At 35.4% G+C, this 12,570-nt stretch overlaps 1 protein-coding gene across 1 annotated transcript in view; it reads right to left on the bottom strand.

Moving 5' to 3' along the window:
• Positions 1-12,570, bottom strand: part of LOC136819953 (calcineurin-binding protein cabin-1-like) — a 96,037-nt gene that overhangs the window by 8,573 nt on the left and 74,894 nt on the right. The window contains exons 38-46 of the mRNA XM_067076188.1: positions 7,159-7,249; positions 6,404-6,581; positions 5,585-5,637; positions 5,442-5,496; positions 4,854-4,904; positions 3,877-4,086; positions 3,482-3,571; positions 3,081-3,228; positions 1,884-2,405 (exon numbers count right to left, since the gene is read on the bottom strand). Of these exons, the coding sequence (XP_066932289.1) occupies positions 1,884-2,405; positions 3,081-3,228; positions 3,482-3,571; positions 3,877-4,086; positions 4,854-4,904; positions 5,442-5,496; positions 5,585-5,637; positions 6,404-6,581; positions 7,159-7,249 (1,398 nt within the window). The remainder of the gene's footprint in view (positions 1-1,883; positions 2,406-3,080; positions 3,229-3,481; positions 3,572-3,876; positions 4,087-4,853; positions 4,905-5,441; positions 5,497-5,584; positions 5,638-6,403; positions 6,582-7,158; positions 7,250-12,570) is intronic.

Raw genomic sequence — 12,570 nt, 5'->3', positions numbered from 1 at the left:
ATGATTTTCATCAAGGGGATTCTTCTTCTACATCCTTTGAGGTTTAAAGCTGTTTGCTCAAGTTTTTGTTTACGTTGCTTAATTTATTGCTGCTTTTTAATAGTTTTTGCAATAAAAACATATTTTTCTTGTTTGCCTCTAGGGGAATTGATGGTGTTATAATGTTATTGGGATTTGATAAAGTTTACAAAAGTACAGCTACTGTATAAATTTGATATAAAGACTGGATGCAATCGTGCTTTTTTGGACTTGGACGTGTTTGTGATAAAGGCGAATCGCAAAAAACTGTTTGGTTCCGGTCATTTCTACTTTAAAAAGTGGGAGTCGTTCGGCCGGTCAGTCGAAAATATTTTTCTGTTAAGAAGCAGCTATACATCTTGTTGAAAGGGAATTCGTGTGGACTGATCCGAATTTTAAAATTGGGAAACCGTGGATTAAACTGGTGTTTTCGGTTTACTCTCCATTAGCATGCGGCTCTGTACTTCGATTTGAAAACTTTTAAACACAGAGCGTGCAGAGGTCGACAGTGGAAATCCAGCAAAGCAGGGGAAAAGCTTTCCGACTCTCCAGCTCTACCTGCTGACCGTAAATCAGATGACGGGAACCAAATGATGACATCACATCTCCTATTATTGGACTTGTAAAATTGTGACAAATGGTCTTTGGAATTTGATCATTTATATTAATATTAATATATACAGTTCTTGCTGAAATTGATCAAACTATTTTTCACGCAGTTCCGGACGCAGATTGTGTTTTTCTAACCTTTTCTAACCTTGGCGCACATTTTGACTGAATGATGGAATGGAATGAATGGTGATAACAGTTTATAGATTATCAGACTTGCCGAAAGCGGGCTGGCCGTCAAGGTACACAACAATGCACACACACTCTCGTCAAAAAACTTGCAACAGCCATAACAAACAGATCAATCTGGTCTTCATTTAACATTGTTTTAAATTTTAAAAAACACTGCCAGTTCTTGGCAAGAAGAGAGGATTCCCAGTTGAAATTAATTGTTACACCGCTGCCCTGTTGAATTTATTTATTATGGTTGTGTGTTTATTCCGCTAAGGCGGTAAATCAATCGCCCAAATTCATAGACCAATCAAAAGCGAGTTTAAAGCAAAACGGGGGAAAAATGAGCTTCCCCGCATAGTTATGAATTTTAAGTTTTGCTTTCGATTATCATTTGCGACCAGCAAAGTCTTCAAGATGGTTGTGTGCATGTTGTGTAACTTGACGGTTACTAAACTACAAAATCTATTTACCCAGACTGGAGGGGCCATCCATTGGTACGTACACAGTGAAGGGGGGAGAGGGGGTTCAGCAAAAGCGTACATCTATTGTTTAAACAAAGTCATTTCTATTGTTCTCTGCGTACAAGGGGGGAGGGGGTGTCAAATATTTGGAAAATCTTTGCGTACGTACTATATGGACGATGCTAAAGAGAAGTATACTTTGAGCTTCTCGGGGGGGGGGGGGGGGGGTTGGAGGAGCTCTCAAGTAATCAAATGTTTCACATTTTGTACATTATTCAACATATTTAGTCTACTCTGTTTCAGTGCATCTCTTACATCTGTTAACCCACTTATTAAAGCTATCTAGCTAAGCTCTATTGGCTGACCTTCCAGCCTCGGCTGGTTTATTGAACTTTAGATATGTGTATCAGGCTTTTCAAATATCATCAAGAATCCTTGAAATAATCTAAGCATAGTAAACGATAGCCCTTGATCCAATAAGTATAAATATGGTACAATATCAGAGGTGGTAAATTTTTAGAAAATGAGCTAGAATGCTAAGCAACCCCAGCCTTGACCCGAAAATTGGGGTTGTTTGTAAAAAATATGTATAGTATGGTTAAAGAATCTACATCCACATACCTTTTAAAATTTCTTCGACAACTTTCGAATCGTTATCATCGTTACTTTCTGTGTTCTCGCAAACTTTTGAGATGATCATGTCCAAAATGTCTTTGGCAGTTTTCAAAGCAGGGTCTACATAACAATGGTCATTGCTATCCTCTATCTGTATTGGTTCTTCATCAATTTCCATATTTGGTTCGTCATTTATTTCCATATTTGTAGCACAGGTTTCCATGTTATTCGAGTAGATGTCTATATATGGGCTGTCTTCGGCAGTTGATTTGACTGAAAAGCCGCCAGCCTTCGGAGCATTGAAATTAAGAATTGGTTCGTCTGTCTCCATAAGTGGTGTTTCGGGCTTTGAATCCGGCGTTTTCGAACAATCTGATTGGCTGGGAGCTATTTTATCAAGGATTTCATCGAGTATGACTTGGCATTCCTGTTGAATGATGTTATTTTCTTCTTTTTGGCAAATCTCATCGACGAGTTCATGAAGAAAAAGCCTGATAGGGTCTTTCGATCGACACGTGTTGTAGTAATCTATAGCGAGTAAAAATAAGTAAAAATATTTGATTTATATTTACACATACACGTAAAATTTCACTTAAGAGCTTACGGAAAATCGTTCGTAAGGCTGTCTTTTGGGAAATTCCCCGACTTTGCGTAGAGTTTTTATTGATTAAGAGGGTTTTATGTGACTTTTTCTTCCGTTCAAAATTTTAAGCAAACTCTACTTAAAACACTACGTGAGCTGAGTGAATTTCCCATTTTCTAAGGTCTCAAGTAAAATTTTACGTGCATGTGAAAAAAGCTTTATCCGTGCCCTATGCCCTCTGTGATATTATGGAAGGCTTGGCAAGTACCAGTAAACGTTATCGATGAATCTTTTATCTGATATTCTGAAGGCGGATTAGTAACCGCCCAGGCTAAAGCTTTAAAGGAGCGGGCAAATTTCATATCGGAGAGGAATGGTAGTCGGCCTGTCATATGCATCATGTCCATCTCAAGTCGGGTTCAACTACTCTTGTGCGTAAACCTGAAAATACTTCGGTTAGAGCCGTCAATCCCCGGAATGAGGGCTAGATATCAGGCCTCCCACGGCAAAAACCCTTTGACGCAGTCTTGCAAAATTCCGCAATCTAAACCTTCCAGATGTTCTTATTAAAACACGTTGAAAACGTTGAAATTTCTTCAGATGAATCACTCTTTTAATACCTTTGACCACAGAGTTATCCATTTCTAAAATGTCCAAATAAATCGCATGCTTGGTCACGCGATCTAAGTGTTCTTCCATCAATTGATAGTTCAAATTTTCGCTGTATTTCAACAGTTTCATGATAGACGCGTGAACACGGTAAAACATCTAAAAAGAGAAAATTCAAAACAATATATCGATTCTAAAATTAAATTGACAGTTCATACATTTTTCAGATCAAGCAGATCAAGACTTTGGAGAGGAATAAGAAATTATCGTTTGCAAGATAATGTTGAGTGGTCGAATGACCTAAGTTCATTTAAGTCATTTCACCCCATAAAACTTCCTTTTATTTAGATTTATGCTGCCCAATATAGCCATTAAAACCCAGTTAAATTAAAAAACTAGATGGAATTCATACCTCGACCGATTCAATGGAATATTGAGGTGGACTTCTGTATGTGATCTTCTTTATGAACTTCCCTCCAGATTGATACAATTCTGTCATCGACTTAAAATCGAAATTTATAAAGATCTTAATTAGTAACATTATTAACTGCGGTATTCTTTCTGTTACAATGGGATCTTTTTAATTGGAACTTCTATAATTCGAACCAACTATTTATTCCCGTCATGGAGAAATCATCGTGAAATAATTATAGTTCGAATCTATCGGTGAATCAAAAAGATCAAACTTTCCGCATTAGTTTGAATTAGCAAGAGTTGACAGGATGAAAAACCTGCTTTAAAAAGCCAGATAGCTACACAAAGCTACAAAATTTCCTCTGTTAATTTTTTTACTGCCAGCAGCCTTACCTTTTGGTAATACTCAAGAAAAACAGTAGGTGGTTTGCCCAGTTTTTCAGCCGTTTTGCCAAGCATGTAGAGGTGAAGCCATTGTTCTCCCTCTTTACTTGTGGTGCAGTCAAATGCATCGAGAAAACATTTCTCTGTCAACAACAGCATACTTTTACGAAGTTTAGCATAGTAAGCGAGCTGTGAAGAGTCAAGCTTTTCCTTTAATCCCTAAAAAGAAAACAGGTTTTACGGTTAATATTATTTTGCCCAGTGCCACGGGTCCAAAATTTTGTGCTTTGTGATTTGTGTGATCCCGAAGCAGATTCTCGTTACTCCGCACATCACACGTATTCACTCTAAAGGCCATGGCTCTGTAAGAGAATCTGCTCAGGTTAGCGCTGCGCTATCATATTTTTCATCAAGTTTTGGAATGAATATTGAATGAGCTTTTAAGGGCGGTGATTGGTTAAAACAAAACAATCGCCAATTAAAAACATAAACACTAGAACCCAGTCGCTTTCGCTTTCGTTTTCAAGCAACAAGTAATGCGGTTTTGAATATTTTGGCTGAACAACCAGTTAGGATCGTCATATTCGCCACATCCCTTTAGAGCAGAGCGTAGTATGCACATAATGGATGATCTGTTATGAGATTATGTGATTTGAAGAGTATATCTGTAACAGTTTACTTCCTTAACTATTAATCAAGGCAGAAGAGAAGTACATGTGTTTTTAATAAGAACAATCTTAATAATAACATAAAGCTTCAAAGCTAAAATATTAATAACAAGTTTAAAAACATTCAATTTCTTAGGAAATTGCACAAAAATGTGAAATTGTGAACACTTTTATGAGAAGATTTTTAGGCTTTAAATCCAGAAAGGTAAAAACATCTGAAAGATTAAAAAAAATGGATGTTCTTATAAAATACGCGTATTAGGGGTTAAAATTGACCCTTTGTTTAGAGCATAGAGGGTTGCTCAACATAATTCTTACCTTTAGTTTTCTTGAGGCGTAAGAATTTATCATGTAGGCTGTTTGTCCATACTAAAAAACAAAGGAAAAGTAACGAGGATGGACGTGTTTTTTTAATTTTTCCAGGGGGTAAAAAAATATTTTAAAATTTCCAGGGGGTAAAACCCTAATCTTAGTTCGTCCACCATCACTTGAAAAAAGAATTTTCCATGGGTCCTTTTGCAAATTTTGCCAGTTTCCAGGGAGTTATCCATACATTTCCAAAAACTGATTTTTGACTTGAAGAGGTTCACCCTTTACGGAAATCTAATAGAATGGTTCTAACTTAAGGTTCTAACTTATTTCTTTGATCATTGGGAGATTTTCAGTTAGAAGTGCAAGGTTTAGGATTATGATGAAACAGTGGTCAAATAAAGCTTCTTCGTCTAAGACGGCACATGAATTCTACACATTAGGATCATTTTCTTAAAATTTTGGTGAATTTTGCATTACTTCGAGACAGAAAAGCCTCTTTATATACTTATATATTGCGCTGACACCTGCTGACACGGAAATTCGTCAGAGACGGAAGAATTTTTAAAATTGACGACAAATGTGTTCAAAGCATACCTCTTCCAGAATAAGACATCGTTTGCTGTTTATCTTGATGGCCTTCTCAAAACATCTAGAAAATAAATAAATCATAAAGTGTGCATGTGTTGATAAGGATCAGGTGATTACGATCTTAAAGTTGACCAATAAGAATACAGTACCTCAGAGTCGATGTGATAAGTTTCTTCACCAGACCGTCCGACTTCTGTTCGCACTAAGAGAAAACATAGATTTAACATTCTTGTTGCCTCTTAGGAAGCACAGTAGAACAAAAAGTAGGTATAATGAGGCTTCCCCAGCGGACCTTCAATTCACGCATTCACGCAGTTTTTTGTTATTTTCACGCATTCACACAATTGAAAAAGCCCATTCACGCATTTACGCTAACCGCTGGGGGGGGTATGATAGTGAATTCTTAATATAACTTTATAGTTTGTCCCGTAAAGGGCTTTTAGTAGCGATTAAGCAAAATGTTTCATGGTAGGTTGACCCCACCCTTCCAAAGAAATTCGTTTTGACTTGAAAAGGTTCGGCCACCCCTTGTATGGAAATGTTTTGGAACAGCCCAAAAAGCACAGAAACTATTTGCAGTTTTTGCTTGACTTTTTTATGGCTTCTTTTAGATTCTTTTTTGAAATTTCCCTAGAGCCGTTTGATATTGACCAATCAAGTAAATACAAAAATGTACTGTACTCTTTTTGGCAGCCAAAAGACACACAGCAAGATTTTTCAAAAAATCACCCGTGGTAGGAGTGGGACATAATGCAAAAGTGTCTTGCATCATCCTTTAACTAAGACAAAAGTATATTAAAAGAACATCATTTAAGGTTTTTCCTACCATCAGCTTACTCAAGATTTTTGAACAAAAAATTAACAATTCATTTTTCTTCCCGTCCCACGTGAGCCCAAATTTCGAGAAATCCTTTGTTTATACTGCATTGTCAGCATAAGAGTTGCGCGTCTTTCATAAAATAACACACCTCGTTCAATTTTTCTTCCAGTCGCGAAGCTCTCGTAAAAGCCATTGCAGCCCATGATTGAAAGCGGTTTGGATTCAAGCAGACATCATGCATGTAAAACTTCAATGCTTTTTGGAATTCCTTATTTTTGAAGTAGAAGTCGCCAAGGTAGTAAAATAAATCTTCCATCCCATTACAGCTGCAATAAAAAACGATAATAGTGCGTACGGTTAAGCAGGAAACTAATTACAACGTAAATTCAATGAAGCGAGAGTTTAGTTGAATGATTTAATCAATTCAGTCCCATATCCAACACCGACGGCAATCAAAATCAATTCGTGTCATCTAGTTTGTGAAAAGCACTCTTTGTAAATCCCTTACGACGTGAATAGCTTTATATCTTGAAATGTCACCAAAACCAAGAAATCTAGTTCTCAGTAATAAATCAAGCAGAGAGTGAGTATAAAATAATAATAAAGAGATAATATTATTGGCAGTACATACACGATTATCACTTTTACCCACTTTTAAGCAAAGGTAGGGTGGAGTAATCAGTATACCTGAAGGGAAGAAATTTTCGCGGAATTTAATTTCGCAGCTTAGAGGAATTTTTGTTTGAAATATGTCCTATTTTGCCCTAAAAAGACCAATTGTGTATGTGATTTTTTAATCATGAGAATATTTGTGTTTCGCGCAGGTTAATTTCGCAGATTTGTCGAAAAACTGCAAAATTGAATTCCGCGGAAATTTGTTCCGCGAAAATTTCTTCCCTTTACCTTTCTTTCTTCCGGATGGCGTCCTCGTGATCGATGCTAGGTAATGATCCACTCCCATCGATGAAATGTTGTAACGTTTCAAATGAGATGACTGGGAATAAAGAAGAAGAATTTCTAAGAAATGTATTGTGTATTTATCGAAGTCATTAGCATCGCCAAACAAATTCCCTTTATCGCTATTTCTTTACTATCCAAATGCAAATTATACAAATTAGTGATATCTACCATGTATACTTTTAGAATGTTCCACCCAATACGTCACTTTAAGAATAGAAAAAGTGACGTACTGGGTGGAGATTTTTGAAATTTTTGGAAGACTCTCCAGTGGTGCATATCATGAATTAGCACCCAGTTCTGAAAGCATGTGGTGTGAAGTAATTTCCAAGCAGATTCTTATTACTCTACGCTGACAGGTTTGCACTCTAAAGGTCATGACTCCATAAGAGAATGGGCTTTTCCAGAAATAGTCCGTGCCCCCCTGAGGATATCGGATATCCAGGGGGTCAACGATTTTTGTTCAAAATTGAATATCCATGGGTTAAATATCTACAAAGCAGCGGATCTACAAGGGAGCGGATATCCAGGGGTTAAGGTGTCTTTTCAAGTAAAAAATACGATATCCAGTGGTAAGCATCTTTATAAGAGAGAATATCCAGGGGGTTGAGCATATTTTTAAGAGTGGATATCCAGGGGGTCTTTACTAATAAAGTAGGATACCGATACTTCGAAAAATCAATATCCCCAACAGTGGGACTTTTTCCATCCAAGTAAATAAGCTTTTAAGCGCGGCTTTTAGCTGATGCAAAATATATTCACGCTAAAAATGTCAATCATAAACATAAACACTAAAACCAGGTGGCTTTCGCATTTGCATTCGCATTCAAGTAAAATGCAACGCAGTATTGATTGTTTTTGCTGAAAAACCAAATCAGGTCGACCATCACATTCGTCATACACTTTTGTTTTATAAGAACAATTTTATAAGAACAATGAGGCTCATAATCGCCAAAAAAAATCAAAACATTTTAAGAACAATGCCGAGTCTGAAGTTACTCAATTTCAAGCAATTTAGGGGTTTAAGATAGTAAAGATTGGGTATAACGTCTAAAATACCTCACCTACACCCTACAAATAAGAACAGGGACAATTTGAGGCTCGAAGTTCCAAAAAAATAAGAACAGCCGTGCCTCAAATAATTTTACTGTCTCTTATAACAAAGGGTATCTCCTTCTCTAGAATAGAACATGGTATGCGCAGAATGGATGATCTATTATATTAAACATAACTCTGAAATATAGGGGAAATATTTTAATTTAGAAAGATCTTATCGCCTAGGAGTCGTAAAAAGGTGCCAATAACACTCTAGTCAAACAATTTGTTTACAAATAATATTATTAATAAACATTTTTATGGAGTATTTTTTAAAGCAAAGTCTAAGTGTTTTGATGTAAGAATTCGACTTATATATTGGCCAAAAGTAGATTATACTTTCATCGAGATATTATCTAGCAGACGAAAACATTCAATAAAAATTCGTATTGTTACACTTTTCAAAAACTTTTTGCACAATTAAAGGTTAGGAAGACCCGCACAGTTTTGATCTATGATGTTCGCCAAATGTTGTTGGCAAACGACATTTTCGTCAAAGATATCGGCTGAAATAACCAGGAAAGCAAGATTAAAAGACAACGAGGGTCAAGAATCGAGGCTGGAATGGCGCGAATTCAGTCTTGTTAGTTACGTCATAGAACTTATAGAATTTATAGCAGATTAAAAATGAAACAAATTATTTAACAACCGTCAATAAATTTTATGAATTAATGAAGAAAAAAATGTCTGATTTTGATTAATGATTTTCAAACAATTTACTCAATATCATATTCAATCGGCTAGTCAAAAAAAGCAGTTCCATAACAAGTGTTTATGTGTATTAAGATTGTTGATTGATATTGGTTATTTTTTCGTAGGATGAAAATAAATTTGTTATTAATTTTATTGAAAAATTGAAAAATCATCAACAGGAAAGATGATAGGAAAGATGATAGGAAAGTTGACGTTTTTCATAGTCATCGAAATTATTTTACTTGGAATGGAAAAAAGGAGCTTGAAATTGTTTTTTAACTAATTTTCAAGGTCGCCGCTTTCTTAATTTTCTTAGAAATACTGAATAATCGAGACAATTTATTTTTTATTAACTATATTTGAGATTTTTAATTTCGCCTAGCGAAAGTATTACGATAGCCTTTCGCGGCGGCGGTGTAATAAAAAAATTAGAAAACGAAAGTACTCGATACGGTGGACAAACTCACTAAATTCAATTTACAAATTACACGCTCGTATAACCACGGACGATTTTCGCGCGTTTTCTTTGGATTACGTCATATATCTTTGTTTCTTTAGCTTCACAGTTTGGATTTTTTCTTTATTTTCTTACAAGCATATACTTTATAAGAATCAAATCGATAACTCTTGATAAACGGTGATATACCCTTCGGTAATTAGTTCTTACAAAGTAAACAAGAGATGGCAGGCAATATGAGCATATTTATTTTTTTATAAGCATATACTTTATAAGAATCAAATCGATAACTCTTGATAGACAGTGATATACCGTTCAGTAATTAGTTCTTGCAAAGTAAACAAGGGATGGTGGGCAATATGAGCATATTTATTTTTGTTATAAGCATATACTTTATAGGAATCAAATCAATAACTTCTTGATAGACGGTGATATAGCCTTCGGTAAATAGTTCTTACAAAGTAAACAAGAGATGGCGGGCAATATGAGCATATTTATTTTTCTTATAAGCATATATTTTATAAGAATCAAATCAATAACTCTCGATAGAAGGTGATCTAGCCTTCGGTAATTAGTTCTTACAAAGTAAACATGGGATGGCGCCCAATATGAGCATATTTATTTTTCTTATAAGCATATACTTTATAAGAATCAAATCAACAACTCTCGATAGAAGGTGATATACCCTTCGATAATTAGTTCTTACAAAGTAAATAAACCAGCCGAGGCTGGAAGGTCAGCCATTAGAGCTTAGCTAGATAGCTTTAATAAGTGGGTTAACAGATGTAAGAGATGTATTGAAACAAAGTAGACTAAAAATGTTGAATAATGTACGAAATGTGAAACATTTGATAACTTGAAATGATTTAAAATTATTTAAAACAAGCCTGAGAGCTCCTCCAACCCCACCCCCCCCACGAGAAGATCAAAGTATACTTCTCTTTAGCATTGTAGCAATGTTTCTATGACATCAAACAATTAAGCTATAGTTCATTACTATAAAATAAAAGAGACACATAGTGTAATTAAACTTTTTGTTAATTTCATTCCAGTCAGTTATGATACATTTTTTCTGTTGGATGTAGACAATATCCATATCTGACCAAAGTGTTATCTAGAAATAAATAAGAAAATTGCCAAAACGTCAGAAATAAAGCTATCCATCAAATATACATAGAAACTGTACTTTTTGTTTTACTTGATAAAACTCCAATAACACTTTAAACTCCAGAAAAACACAGTTTGCATCAAAATCTTTTCAAAACGTAGTTCATATTTATAGCATTTATAACTGTATTTTGGTAGACTTGGTCAAATTACAGAAACCATTTGTCAGTTGTCTGCAAGGCCAATGAGGTACGTAACTGACTGCTATTCAGTCAAAGCCAAAATTTGGCAAGGTCAGAAAAACATAATTTACATCCAGTCTTCGTAAATAAATTTTGTAGTTTAGTACCGTCAAGTTACACAACATGCACACAACCATCTAGAAGACTTTGCTGGTCGCAAATGATAATAAAAAGCAAAACTTAAAATTCATAACTATGCAGGGAAGCTTTTTTTCCCCCATTTTGCTTTAAACTCCCTTTTGATTGGTCTTTGAATTTGGGCGATTGCTTTACCGCCTTGGCGGAATAAACACACGGCCATAATAAATAAATTCAACAGGGCAGCGGAGTAGCAATTAATTATCGCCGTTCATTCCATTCCATCATTCAGTCAAAACGTGCGCCAAGGTTAGAAAAGGTTAGAAAAACACAATCTGCGTCCGGAACTGCGTGAAAAATAGTTTGATCAATTTCAACAAGAACTGTATATATTAATATTAATATAATTGATCAAATTCCAAAGACCATTTGTCATAATTTTACAAGTCCAATAATAGGAGATGTGATGTCATCATTTGGTTCCCGTCATCTGACCGACCCTGATTTACGGTCAGCAGGTAGAGTTGGAGAGTCGGAAAGCTTTTCCGCTGCTTTGCTGGATTTCCACTGTCAACCTCTGCACGCTCTATGTTTACAAGTTTTCAAATCGAAGTAGCGAGCCGCATGCTAATGGAGAGTAAACCGAAAACCAGTTTATCCACGGTTTCTCAATTTCTTAATTCGGATCAGTCCACACGGATTCCCTTTCAACAAGATGTAGCTGCTTCTTAAAAGAAAAATATTTTCGACCCACTTTTTGAAGTAGAAATGACGGGAACCAAACAATTTTTTGCGATTCGCCTTATCAAACACGTCCAAACCAAGTCCAAAAAAGCACGATTGCATCATCCAGTCTTTATCAAATTTAGACAGTAGCTGTACTTTTGTAAACTTTATCAAATTCCAATAACATTATAACACCATCAATCCCACCTAGAGGCAAACAAGAAAAATATGTTTTTATTGCAAAAACTAATAAAAAGCAGCAATAAAAAGTATCAGAAAATTCAACATAAACAAAAACTTGAGCAAACGGCTTTAAACCTTCAAAAGATGTAGAAAAAGAATCCCCTTGATAAAAATCATGTGAAATATAATAACAGAAATTGAAGCTTGCAACAGATCATTTACACTGGAAATACTTTGGTACAACACTGACTTATGACATCTGACTTATCGCTTGAGCCGCCATCTTGAAACACCACATTATGATCTGTAAAAACAACGCACGCTAAAAGTACCCAAAAAGTTAACCCGATCGAAAGAAAGTTTAGAAATCAAAGTAAGATCGGGAAATCGGATTTTTTTTTTGTCGTCTTATGACGCTGATGGAAGAAAATTTTACCTATTTGAATGCTCAGCTTAGGCTGACCAACAAGAGATGGCGCACAATGTAAGCATATTTATTTTTCTTATAAGCATATATTTTATAAGAATCAAATCAATAACTCTTGATAGACGGTGGTATACCCTTCGATAATTAGTTCTTACAAAATAAACATGGGATGGCGCACAATATAAACATATTTATTTTTCTTATAAGCATACACTTTATAAGAATCAAATCAATAACTCTTGATAGAAGGTGATATAGCCTTCGGTAATTAGTTCTTACAAAGTAATCAAGGGATGGCGCGCAATATGAACATTTTTACCTTATCGGGGAAAACTTCGTCGGGGAAAAAT

The sequence above is a fragment of the Clytia hemisphaerica genome, unplaced genomic scaffold (assembly GCF_902728285.1).
Source record: "Clytia hemisphaerica strain Z4C2 unplaced genomic scaffold, Clytia hemisphaerica genome assembly, whole genome shotgun sequence".
Taxonomy (NCBI): Eukaryota; Metazoa; Cnidaria; class Hydrozoa; order Leptothecata; family Clytiidae; genus Clytia; species Clytia hemisphaerica.
The sequence above is the reverse complement of the archived record's forward strand: the minus strand, read 5'-3'. Positions and strand labels throughout refer to the sequence as shown.